Here is a 12,632-nt window from a genome sequence, read left to right on the forward strand (position 1 = left end):
TTTCCTGTGAGCTCCTGACCTCTAGGCATGAAGGGGGCAATTGGCCGGATATACCTCCGTGGTCCACTCGAATGTAGTCCATATCAATATATAGTGCAATTTTCCCGCCTAGTAAAGGCCCTTTTCATGCCAGATATAAGCTTTATTGATGCTTGATTGTAAAAAGGAATGTCCGCAGATGATTTTAAGCTACGTTATATGCTTCAAAAGTTGATTTGAAGCTGCCTTGTAAAATGAAAGTGAAAGTAGGTATTTCCTGATGTCTACCTACGCAATATTAGCGTTTCCATCACGTGTCTCAGTCACGTGACCATGGTTTCGCTGCATTATGGTCGACCCCATATTTTTTGGGTATATTTTGATTGCCTAAAGACAGACCTTCAAGACAAGGGTAGTCTCGCAGGAAGTGAAAGGCTAAAAGTCTTGATAAAATTATGTTATAAGTTGTTAATTTTATATAGAAAATAGTAGCGGATGCATTTAATACCTTCATACCTAAATCTAGGGACACGCACTTCATAAAATAAAAGCAAAATTGAAATTATTTCCATCACATAACTTTTTTTAAAAATAAAGACACCTAATGAACATAGAGATTGTAACTCAAATATAAAATTTAAAAAAAAAAAAAAAAACAACAATTTTCCCGACTTTGATGGAAGTAGAACAAATGGCGGCGCCAGACGAGAGGAAAATTTTTCAGCTACTTCACTTTGCCCCATTCGGCACACCTTTATTATATTCGCCTACACATTGCCGTAAGACGAGCTACGTGCTCGCAATTGCGCTTCGCGCAATTGCTCGCGAGCTACGCTCGCTATAAACAGTATGTCTAAATGCCGCCACCTGAATCAGTGTACTCACAGTCCATATGGTTAAGTGATATTAATGTCCAAAACATTAAAGTTATCCTAAAAGCAATACGTTCTTATCATGAAGAAGAATATATTTACTGGTATTTGTAATATTTGTATCAAGTAAGGTTAACCATAGCACTGGCAGTGAAAACCACCTAACCGCCATTTGCATGCATCAGTATAAGGAGTGGATGATGGTGACATCTTTTGTAGTTACATTGTTCCAATCGAGTGAATACAAATGAGATGCAATTATTCAACTGCAATCTTTCCATTTCTGGCCGAAAAAAAAAACAAGATTCATTTACATCCACATATAAATGGAGGTAAAGCAGTACATTTTACAACGAAAATATATAAGAAGATGAAATTTTGGGATTAAATTGTATGCTTAGTCTGGGTAATGCATATTATTTTACTATATATTTGTAGGCTGAACACCACTAAATCCAGCTGTTCTTTATTTCATATAAAATGCACTCACTTCATAACGGTGTTTCAACATTTTCTAGCATATCAGATTTTCAGAGACTTATATTCCCATAAAGAACTAGATCGCTACTTTAGAAAAACAAAAAGAAAAGGGGGTGTTAACTTTTATATAAGAAAACTACAGTTCGTTAAATACAACCCGCTGAATTTACTACTTTTCGCTTCTTTCAATTTCTCTTTTCGTGACATTAAATTCTTACGCCGCCATTTTTATCTAGCATGCGATAGGAACATGCCGATTTCATTACAATGCAAAGTGATACATACTGAAACGCGGTAGGGTAAAAGTAAGCACGTTGCTGCCGAGAAAATGCACTAGGAAAGGAAAAAAGATTAGTACTATTTATATTTGGACTACTTGTGACTAGACCTGCGGAGGCTTACATTCTATTTGGTAGTGATCAGCCTATAAGAGAAAATTTTTGTCTGATTTTTCCATGAATTTGCATTCATTCTCAAGGTACACCTATTTCACAATGATTCTGCTTTGTTTTGGTGCAAAATATTGAGAAAATGTAGAGAAATGACAATTCATTACAGGTCACCCCCATCCCCAAAAATATGCAAAATTTAGCCCTGTGCAAGCAATATTTCAATTAATTTTACCTTATTCGTGGAATTTACATTTACCATCCATTTAATCGTTACGATGTTTGTCATTTTCATTCAGAAACATGCTAATTTCAATATTATTTAGACAACTGAAGTGCTAAACTGCGAGAAAAGACATTTACTAGGTCCTAAAACGAACCAAAATAGTGCCACCTGGTCGAAAATTCGATCTAAATTCCAAAAACACAAGAAATTTAAGCGTTTTCAGCCATTTGTTACCGTTTTACATCATAAAGAATAGATTAATGGCATTTCCATTCATTTTCGAGGGCTTTCAGAAAATAACATGTTTTGCCCCTTATAGGCTGAACACCACTAAATCCAGCTGTTCTTTATTTCATATAAAATGCACTCACTTCATAACGGTGTTTCAACATTTTCTAGCATATCAGATTTTCAGAGACTTATATTCCCATAAAGAACTAGATCGCTACTTTAGAAAAACAAAAAGAAAAGGGGGTGTTAACTTTTATATAAGAAAACTACAGTTCGTTAAATACAACCCGCTGAATTTACTACTTTTCGCTTCTTTCAATTTCTCTTTTCGTGACATTAAATTCTTACGCCGCCATTTTTATCTAGCATGCGATAGGAACATGCCGATTTCATTACAATGCAAAGTGATACATACTGAAACGCGGTAGGGTAAAAGTAAGCACGTTGCTGCCGAGAAAATGCACTAGGAAAGGAAAAAAGATTAGTACTATTTATATTTGGACTACTTGTGACTAGACCTGCGGAGGCTTACATTCTATTTGGTAGTGATCAGCCTGTAATTTCGGCAGATGTTGAAATACATCCTACAAACCACTGTTTCAATTGGTTAAAAAGTGTGGAAAGTCGAGGAGATTTTGTAACAGTGGTAAAACCTAATAAGAAATTCATGAAAATTTATATTGGTATTTCAAAATCATCATCACATTTTATTTAAGACGCATTTTGCAAAGTTTGACAGCAGTGATGTAGTTAGTAAGTTTACACAAGCAGTGCAAAAACTTATTATGTCATACGACTCCCTGTTCAAACAGAGTACAATATAGAAGATACAAATTTTATTCAAAGTCGGTGTTACATGTATAGACAACATTATGTATAGCTATTGACCGACATAAATAACAAAAGTATAATTAATAACATAATAATTAAAGGTGTAGTGCCTGCCTATTAAATAGAGCTACAACGTTAGAAAATAACAGTTAATAAATAGTACATGAATTATACATACAAATTGGTTAAACCTGAAATACATCTGGTAATCTTGACCTAGGCCTAAAAGCTAATTAAAAGCAAGCAGAGATTAAAACACTGAATTGAAAAAGAACACTAATGTGTTTTTAGAAAAAAGTGCATGCTTAAACAAAATACACCGATTCTGGTGACCCACTGATTTGAAGGTAGCTGTACGATAAGATAAGATAAGATAAATTTTATTTTGAGTCGGCAAGACAAGCAAACAATACAACATAAGCACTCTAGGTGCTTTTGAACCGACTATATGTTAACAAATTAATAAGGAACAAAAGTAAAACAAGCTGTAAAAGAAGGACATGGTTAAAAAACATATGAACATAAGAATAATTATTGTTGCAAATTAACCTAAAAATTACATCTAGCACAAAGACAGAACATTATAATGACATTGTACAATCAGGGAGATCTAGTATATAAAACAGACCATGCATATTAGCACATGAAAAGAAACATAAAAATGACATGGCAGCATTTTGAATGTGATACTGATATATTTTAGATTTAACAGCCATGTAAAGCAGTACATTTAAGACAATATAATAGATTTAAAAACCATGTAACAGCTGCTGTTCTAGGTCGGTGACCTAAACACTGCCATAAGAAAATAAATGTAAAAAAGTGAAGCCATCAAAACAAACATAAAAATGCATAATTTAAAAGAAAGCTAAAGGAAGTTATCATCTCAGGATCAGACATGAGGTGAACTGAACAGCAACTACTACATGATAGCAAGAAAAATTAAAGAAAGCATAGCTGCAGGAAAAGCCAAGCAAATACCAACTGCATGCAAGACATAACTGAAAGACAAGGCAAAATAAGAAAATAATACTACTGCATGATGAAAATCAAGAAAGCACAACTGCAGGAAAAATAAATAATATACAACTACATGCAAGCAAAACCAAAAAAAAAACGATATTCAATTAGCTTTAGTTGTCTTATAAAAGCTAGAAGCACTTTTTCTTTTTGTATAGTAGTGGCTAGAAAATGTCGGAAAAAAGTCAATTTTATATCAAATAAAGAACAGCTGGATTTAGTGGTGTTCAGCCTTGATCTGGAGGGCTGGTACTCTACACACCGAAAATTATTGCGCGCAAAGCGGTAACCAGCCTGTATTCCGGGTTATTCGGCGCATATATAATAGGAATCAGGGAATCAGGAACCAAAATGTCTGCCAAAACAAAAACCAGGTGGGGGTCAGATGTCAAGCACTATCAAATTTCACACAGTGTTCTTAGGGAGAGTAGGCTTGTGATGTGGCAGTTGCCTGAAAAAGATTAAAGATTATCTTCATTATTTACAATATAAATAAAATTTAAAGAGAGATTATCTGCCATTATTTAAAAGGAGCTACTGAAACATGGCGAGGATCTTGCAGTTGTTGGTGCTGGTGTCTGCAATGATTCCTAGTTTTTGTGTTGAAAAAGAAAATCAAGGTACATATAAAACTTTACTGTTATAAATACTTATGCTGTAAATTATAATTTATACTTATTGAAAAATTAGATACACAAGCGTAGCCTGGTTAATGAGAGGAATTATCAAAAGTAGACATTGTGTTTTTTTGGAATGTGAAGGTGATTCCGCAATCATTTCCAAGTCTACGTGACTAGGTACATGTATATGTAGAATGTCCCAGGTTTAGATTAAGCTGATAAAGATCTACAAAGGTTATAGGGCGTATGGTAGCCTTACTCATTTCAGTCATTAGGCTTATGGGATGGCTTATTTTTTGTCCAGATGATATTTTACTAACATCGTTGGAATGCTGATTTAATTGAAAATTACATCAAAATTAATATGAATAGTAAGTCCATTTATTGAAATGAATGATATATACAAAAATTATGTATACATGGTTGTTGGAAATAAATTATACTGAATACTAGATATAGCATCAGCGATCTAGTGAGCTTCACAGATCTTACACAACTAGACGGTACCCTGTGTAAAAATTGCATGTCCATGCATATATTAATAAGTAAATTAAGAGCTTGAGTCCTGCTGTAGAAACTTACGTCTGGTGAACCCAAAAGCTTCATCATTCAGAAGTTACACAAAAAGAATTCATCATTTCAGTAAAATGTTTGCATCAGCTACTACATAATACATATCGAAAAGTTAAAGCTATTTTCATTTTATATCATAATTAAATGCTTTTGACACCTAAGCAAGTGCCTAAAACAATTATGAAATCAATGTCTACAAGTCACCTTTGGTCAGACTGACCAGTGCTCAGTCTACTGTACCTATATCTGTTTAATCAAAGAGCTATAAAAAAATAATTACTTCTTTGGTTTAATCAACATTGGTTTGTTTGCAAGTTGTTACTCTAGAGATATTCTAATTTCTATATACAATAATTGTTCAAGAACCAAAAGTACTATATAAAAATATGCTTTCAATTACCCACTTCCTACATAGTTTAACTGTTACTTCGGTTGCTTAGTGGAATTTTAAATTGAGGTACTTCTGCATGTTTGATTAACAGAAAGTGACAGTGTATTTAAACTTTTATCCAGAAAACCTAAAATAATGCCTGGTAGCCATAATACAGGCAGCATTTATGTTGCTTGGAATCTATTATATATTCTATGTATTCAGTGTAAAACAGTCTGCACTACTGTCTTCCTTAAGATTCCTTTTGACAAAGGGTTTTGATATCAAATAATTCAAAACAGCAACATTAAAATAAGCAGCAAGGTAATGACTACATTATTGTTATTTGGCAAACTGTGAAAAATATGAGCAAAGTTATTACAGACTTATACAATTTTATTTATGTGTCCATATGATTGATTATAGTTGGATGATCTACAGGCTAAAGCTGTGAATAGTTCATTAAAATCTCAATCTGTTTTGTGGTACTTTTTCTGTACACAAAAATGTCATCCAAACTGTGATTTTCCCATACAAGGTTTAAGCCCATAGTGAAGATTGACTAGAGGACCATTACTTCCAAATCTGCCTTACATTGAATCAAGCACATAACACTGTCTTTTGAACTGACTGAATTTCCTTCATGTACAATGATGCTTTGAAGAAATACACATTCTGCTGAAATATTTGTTTCAAACATGCATTTAGTTTACTTTTTTAATGTGTCAGGTTCAACATTCTCAACTGTCTGCAAATATTTTTCATCCAAATATGATTGTTTGTTCTATACTCCTTTTGCAGTAGAAACTAATAACAGCTGATCTTTTATTGAGTTGACATCCTCTTATATTGTGCCAACATACCAGTTACAGATGGTCGTCATTAAGGGTCAGGGGGATTTTCTCCCAGCTGTAGGGATATGAGCTCAGCTGCTTTTCCGGAAGTTCTAAATGGGAGGGCCCCCAGACCCTGCTCTGTTTTGCAATTTTTGCCTTTCTGTTATATTAATTTATGACACTGCTGATTTAAATGATTTTTTTTCCCATTCAAAAACATTTTATAAATTTACCTTTTAAGGGCCAAACTGACATTCATTGATTGCCAATGTATCTTCAGTGTTTGCCTTACTTATTTCTCTTGTATTATACAGCCGCCTAATGTTGTTAATTTTTGATATTTTTTATGCCTTTTCAGAGTTACTGTTGGTTACTATAGCAACAGAAGAAAAGGATGGTCTGAGGAGGTATTTGAGAAGTACAAAGAAATACGACTTAGACACAAAGGTATCATTATGTTGATAATTCAACAACAAATGTAAATTTACTGCAGCAGCAATTAATAGACAATAAACATTACATTACCAATTATTTCTTTGCAGGTTACAATATTTAAGACATGGTTTGGTGAAGTCTCCAGTGCCATTTACAAAGGGGCAATTTAGGAATCCGTTATTAGAGTTAAATTTTATTTCACTGAAAAACGCAAACTGTCAAAGTCATTCTCATGTTTGTTTCTTAGAAAAGCCTGCTGTGGTACCAAGAATAGAGGTTGTTCCTCCAAAATTAGTTTTTAACACATGAGCTCTCAATCTAGTAGCAAAAATGTTATCTACTGCCATACCATTTGCCTAAAATAGGCCAATTTGTTTTACATTTGCGGGATAAGCCATTTTGCCACTGGCAACTATTAGGCATTTGTTTGGCTTTCTGACACAACCCGCATCTATCCGTCATACGCATCTATGTGCTTGTCTTTTGAGATACCTTACATGTAGGCTAAGTGTCAGATCATGTATTTTCATATAAATTCGGATATACATTTCGAAATTTGTGGTCAATTCCTGTAAAGGTAGAAATATACCACAAAAAAAAATTTGTTGACTTACTTGGAATGGGTCACAATAGAAACTTATATCAGTATTAGAACTTTGTTACTTTCTACCTGTACACATGACCAGCATACACCGGAGCATTCTTTTATTCTAAAACCTGCGAGAATTTTTTCTTTTTTTTTTCTTCGTACCCAGATACTGGTTGGGAACCATTTTCCGGACACATTTTCATATTTCGGATCCATTATTCCCTAAAAAGGTATTTGACATAAATGAAACCCACACTGTACAAACTTCAGCTCCTTCCAAGTCCGATGTTGTAATCAGCATCGCGTTGTGACGTAAAATATGGGTTCCATGGGGCCTCAAATGGGGTCACTAAAATAAGTTATTTTTCCCGTCAGGTAAGCCAGTATCCGGACAAATATTTTGACAGTGTTTTGTTTTTAATTTGATATCAAAATAAGTAATAAAACTATTTCTACACATTTCTTTATCATTCATCTCTTCAAAATTGCACATGAAACATAACCCGACGTTCAATAGCAGCTACGAAAGCAAACCGAGGTTGACTATAAAAAAATCAGATTTCGTCTTATACGAATTCTTGATCATTCCAATAGATATAGAATAAAATTAGTGCAAAAATCGACAGCCCTGCATCTTACGTCACCTTTAGCGTGAAATTAAAAGTAGAACATATCAGCAAACAATCATTATGTAGTTTGATTATTTCTTCCCCACTTGATACCTCGGCATGTGTGAACTACTGCGCATGCGCAATGCTATCTTCATGCCCCGTTAAGACAGAAAGTTGTTTTGTAAACGCAGGTGAGTTATCATCAAATACCCAAACATTATACAGCCTAATAAAATAGTGGTTTGTTGTAGACATGAAGAACAAACATCTAAATTATCTAGATAAAACAATTACACAAATAACAAAGAAATAAAGCGGATAATACATGTGTCCGGAAACTGGTCCTGTCCAGAAAAAGGTTCCTAACCAGTAGTGTAATAGGAATTTGCCCAATATAATTCAAATTTTTATCCTATTTGTGATAATTACTTGTTGCAAGTCACTAGATTTATGAAGATCATGCTTTTTATCTGTATAATAAACAGACATGGTTTCTAACATCCCTAAATCTTGATCATTGCTTTAAACTTAACTTTTTATTAATTAATTTAATCCATAATTTTGTTAGCAATATAAGCTTTTTTACCCATTTAAACTTTGGTATGCGTATGCTCTGGGGGTGTGGGATTAATTAGTAAATGAAATACTGCTTCCTAAAATACATAAAAATTCTAAATATAGTAACTACTACTTGCGACTAGAATGTGATGAATTTTAAGATCCTTGTACTTTTCGCTGGTTGTTCTTTTCTCATGCGTAACAAACAACAGTAAGTGTTGTATTCATAACAGTAAAGGCATTGTTTTGTACATGAAATATTTGTGTTGGTGTAACTGCTGATTATAGAGCTATATTGTTGACCATACTGGTTTGAGTTAAATATGATAAATTTGTGTGGATGCAGTTACATGTAGATCTGTAATATAAAATTTTATTGGCGTACATTTTGAAAAAATTAAATGAAAAATTCTGATGATTCTTCTAATTTAAAATATGGCAGCTGAAATTTTCAAATTTACTTTTTTCGTAGTTCAGTTAAATAGTGCAAAAAAAGTATATCTTCTAGAATCTAGGGAATTATGTAACTATTTTTCATAGGTTTTTTCCTATGTCGGTTATCCACCAATTATTCTATCTAGTCTGTTTAGAACTAGGAGGACACAGTGTTGTCACAGTGACTTGGAAACTATTCGAAGTTATTTTTCATTGACCTTAAAACATGTAAAATGGGAGAAAATGTTTTTTTTAATTGAAAAAGTTTTATTTAGATATAATTTAAGGATTGTTCCTAGCAAACACACCACGTTGTTATGACGTTTTTCTTTGACATTGCTTTTTAGTTGATAATGGAAGGTGTTTTGACATCTTTTTGGTCATGTTGGAAAGACGTCTTTTTCACAACGTTGGAAAGATGTCAATTATAATAGCAGTGCTTGAAAGACGTCTTTCCACAGCGTTCATCCACCACCGAAATCAAGACCAAAACATAATTATAATTACTGTGTCTTGTCTTGTATACAAGAGTGTATTGAGTAATGGAATAGTCTGGACTCTCAAGATGTATCTTAACGTATTGGATTGAGTAAGAAAACACATCAAATATGATTCATTCGGAATGTTTTTATTATTAAGTACACAAATATACCATTCAGTTAAAAGAAAATGACATTTTGTGGATACACTTAATCTTGACTATTCAAAAGCCTTAAATGTAACAAAACAATCAGTGAAATACAATGACATACCTAGAATAAATGGGCAACCTTTATGCTTGTATGTAACGAAGCATCATGCAACATTAAACAACAGCTGTCAGAGAATATATAGCAATCATGCTCAACTATTTCAAAGCTGAATAGAGAAAAGGGGCATATATCTAAAGACACAATTAAGAACCATCACAGGATTGGTAACCCGTGTGTCATATGATTTGGCTGATGATGTTAAAGCTCGCCCACATCTTGGGTGAAATATTTCAACCAAGTTTGGCATAGAATGTACATGTATATATGACACTGTGGGTTAAAATAAAAGTTAGATATTGGTAAAAGTTATTATCTGGATCAGGGGAAAGAACTCTTTCAAGTTAATCTGACTAACCTCACGAATTGGGCTATTCAAGAAATTATCACCCCCCCCCACATGTTGAAGCCTTTTTTTTTTTTGGAGGGTGGGTAATTTACAGATAAGGGAACAGAGGCGTATATAGAGGGAAGGAGTGGGGCAAGCGGTATTTTGTTTTTGTATTGTGGAAGCAATTCTCTAAACCTATACTGTGTTGGTGCATCGTAAAACCCAAATAAATAAATAGCTAAGCCGGGGAAGAGGGATTTTACAGATAAATTGAAAGCAAATTAATGGAGGGGAGGGGGTATTTGGAGGGAAGATGTGGAGGTGGGTATTTTGAGGTAACCAGGGTGTGAAAGGGAGAGAGGGGTTAAAATGTCTTCAGAAGAGAGGGCAATTTTCTTTAAAAAAACTGCTTTCTCACATTGGGGGAATATTTTCTGGAAAAACTCATTATGCTCAACACTGAAAGAATAAAAGGCATACACTTAATTTGCAATAAAGTATTCATGCAGTTGAATTATTTTTTGAACTTAAAAGATTTATAAAGTATCCTGGAGTTACCAATATTTGTGGGGATAAGGATTCAACTCTAACTTGTGCATTTACCTCATCTTGGTTAAATGTATTAAAATGGACTGACTATTTACATTTGTGCATCTTCAAGAGATCCAAATTATTTAAAACCAGCTTTCATATTGAAATAAGAGCGTTTTTGATAACATGACCCGCTATAAATATCATGTGACCCCCTATAAATATCATGTGACCCGCTATAAATATCATGTGACCCCCTATAAATATCATGTGACCCGCTATAAATATCATGTGACCCCCTATAAATATCATGTGATCCCCTATAAATATCATGTGACCCGCTATAAATATCATGTGACCCCCTATAAATATCATGTCTACTAAAATGCTGTCACCACATACAGTGCACTCATAGTCCATATTGTTAGGTGATATTAAAAAAACTGAAAGTATGTCAAAAAATTAAAGTTACCCTAAAATCAGTACTTTCTAATCATGAAGATGAATAGAATTACAGGTATTTGTAATATTTGTGTCAAGTAAAATTAATAAATTCATAGCACAGGCAACTTAGAAGCCACCAATCGGTCTCACCACCATCTGCATGCAGTAGTAGAAGGTGTGGCTGTTGGTGACATCCGTTGTAGTTACATTTTCACAGTTGAGTGAATAAAGATTGGGTGTAACTATTCAACTTGTAATGAATCTTCCAATTTCTGGCCTGAAAGCATGAATCATTTACACCCACTAATATAAACAAATGCAGGTAAAAGATGAAATTTTGGGAATACTCTGCATGCTAATTCTGGTAATACAATGTTATATCATTTTACTGTATGTTTTTAAATTCAGCAAAATTAATGTTAAAACTATACCCTAGAAGTTCATATTTCAACTGGTTAAAAAATTTAATGAGGAATCTGGAGAATTTGCAACAGTCAGGTAAAGTGTAATAAGAAATTTTTAAAATTTACACATGGATATGCATTTTAAGTCATTGTCACTTTCATGTTTAAGACACATTTTGTAAAGTTTACACAACCAGAGCAAAAACTGATGATGTCATACGCCTCCCTGTTCTAACAATGCACAAACTTGCACCGATTTGTGCCCCACTGATTCAGGTACCTGTATGATGATAAAGATAAGGACATTGTTTCAATGTTTTTACAACATTCGAATAGCTACGCCAGAATTTGGTCGTTGCAAAGCTGTTGCAACGTTGGATTCTGGTCACGGACACCGAAACTTTAAATCCTTGGATGTGTTTCTTACGTTGTGTTTTGCTGGGTTTATTTACAGTACATTGTGAATTTTATGTACAGTACAACCTCTCCAGAGCAGCCCTCTATTAAGCAAAAACCTCTCTGTAGACAGCATCATCAAAGTTTCCCTAAGCTGAAATATACTATCAAATTTACCTCTCCAGAACAACAACCTCTACATAACAGCCAATATTTGCACCTCCCAAAGGGTGTTGCTCTACAGAGGTCGCACTGTAGTTTGCTTACAACTGAATCAACAAAATAAAAGAAATCTGATTTTTTTCCTGCTTATGTTGTACAGTAAATCATTGATGTTTTGTTATGTTCATCAAAGACATAATTTGAATATTTACACTAGGTTTTTGGTCTGGGCACGGAATGGCGGGGTGGAGATATGACAGCCCAGGGTGGAGGACACAAGATTAACATTCTGAAAGAAGAACTGGCCCAGTATAAAGACAGAGAGGACCTTATCCTTATGTTCACTGACAGGTAGGGTTCATTATAGATGAAATTAAATGAGACAGACTTTTGAAACTGTATAAAATGATTGCTGCCCAGGGTTCACACTGGCTCATTAAAGATTGTTACTTTCAATGTAAAAGTGACAGAGAACTTTTGGTAAAATAGTCTTAGTTTAAAGGTCACATGAAAAAATACATAGCCACTTTCATAGAATTGTTGCATACAGTTTAGGTGTA

At 33.8% G+C, this 12,632-nt stretch overlaps 1 protein-coding gene across 5 annotated transcripts in view; it reads left to right on the forward strand.

Annotated features, from left to right (window-relative positions):
• Positions 1–4,355: 4,355 nt before the first annotated feature.
• LOC123527641 (procollagen-lysine,2-oxoglutarate 5-dioxygenase 2-like) overlaps positions 4,356–12,632 on the forward strand; it is a 49,616-nt gene continuing 41,339 nt past the window's right edge. For 4 of the 5 annotated variants that reach the window (XR_008367179.1, XR_008367180.1, XM_053523869.1 and 1 more), the window contains exons 1-3: positions 4,356–4,648; positions 6,786–6,874; positions 12,290–12,423. Coding sequence is in view for 3 of the 5 variants with exons in the window: in XM_053523869.1 (XP_053379844.1) it covers positions 4,573–4,648; positions 6,786–6,874; positions 12,290–12,423 (299 nt within the window). In the remaining 2 variants the exon portion in view is untranslated. The remainder of the gene's footprint in view (positions 4,649–6,785; positions 6,875–12,289; positions 12,424–12,632) is intronic. The other variant, XM_045307243.2, reaches the window with a different exon arrangement.

Source organism: Mercenaria mercenaria, chromosome 14 (genome assembly GCF_021730395.1).
Source record: "Mercenaria mercenaria strain notata chromosome 14, MADL_Memer_1, whole genome shotgun sequence".
Classification (NCBI taxonomy): Eukaryota; Metazoa; Mollusca; class Bivalvia; order Venerida; family Veneridae; genus Mercenaria; species Mercenaria mercenaria.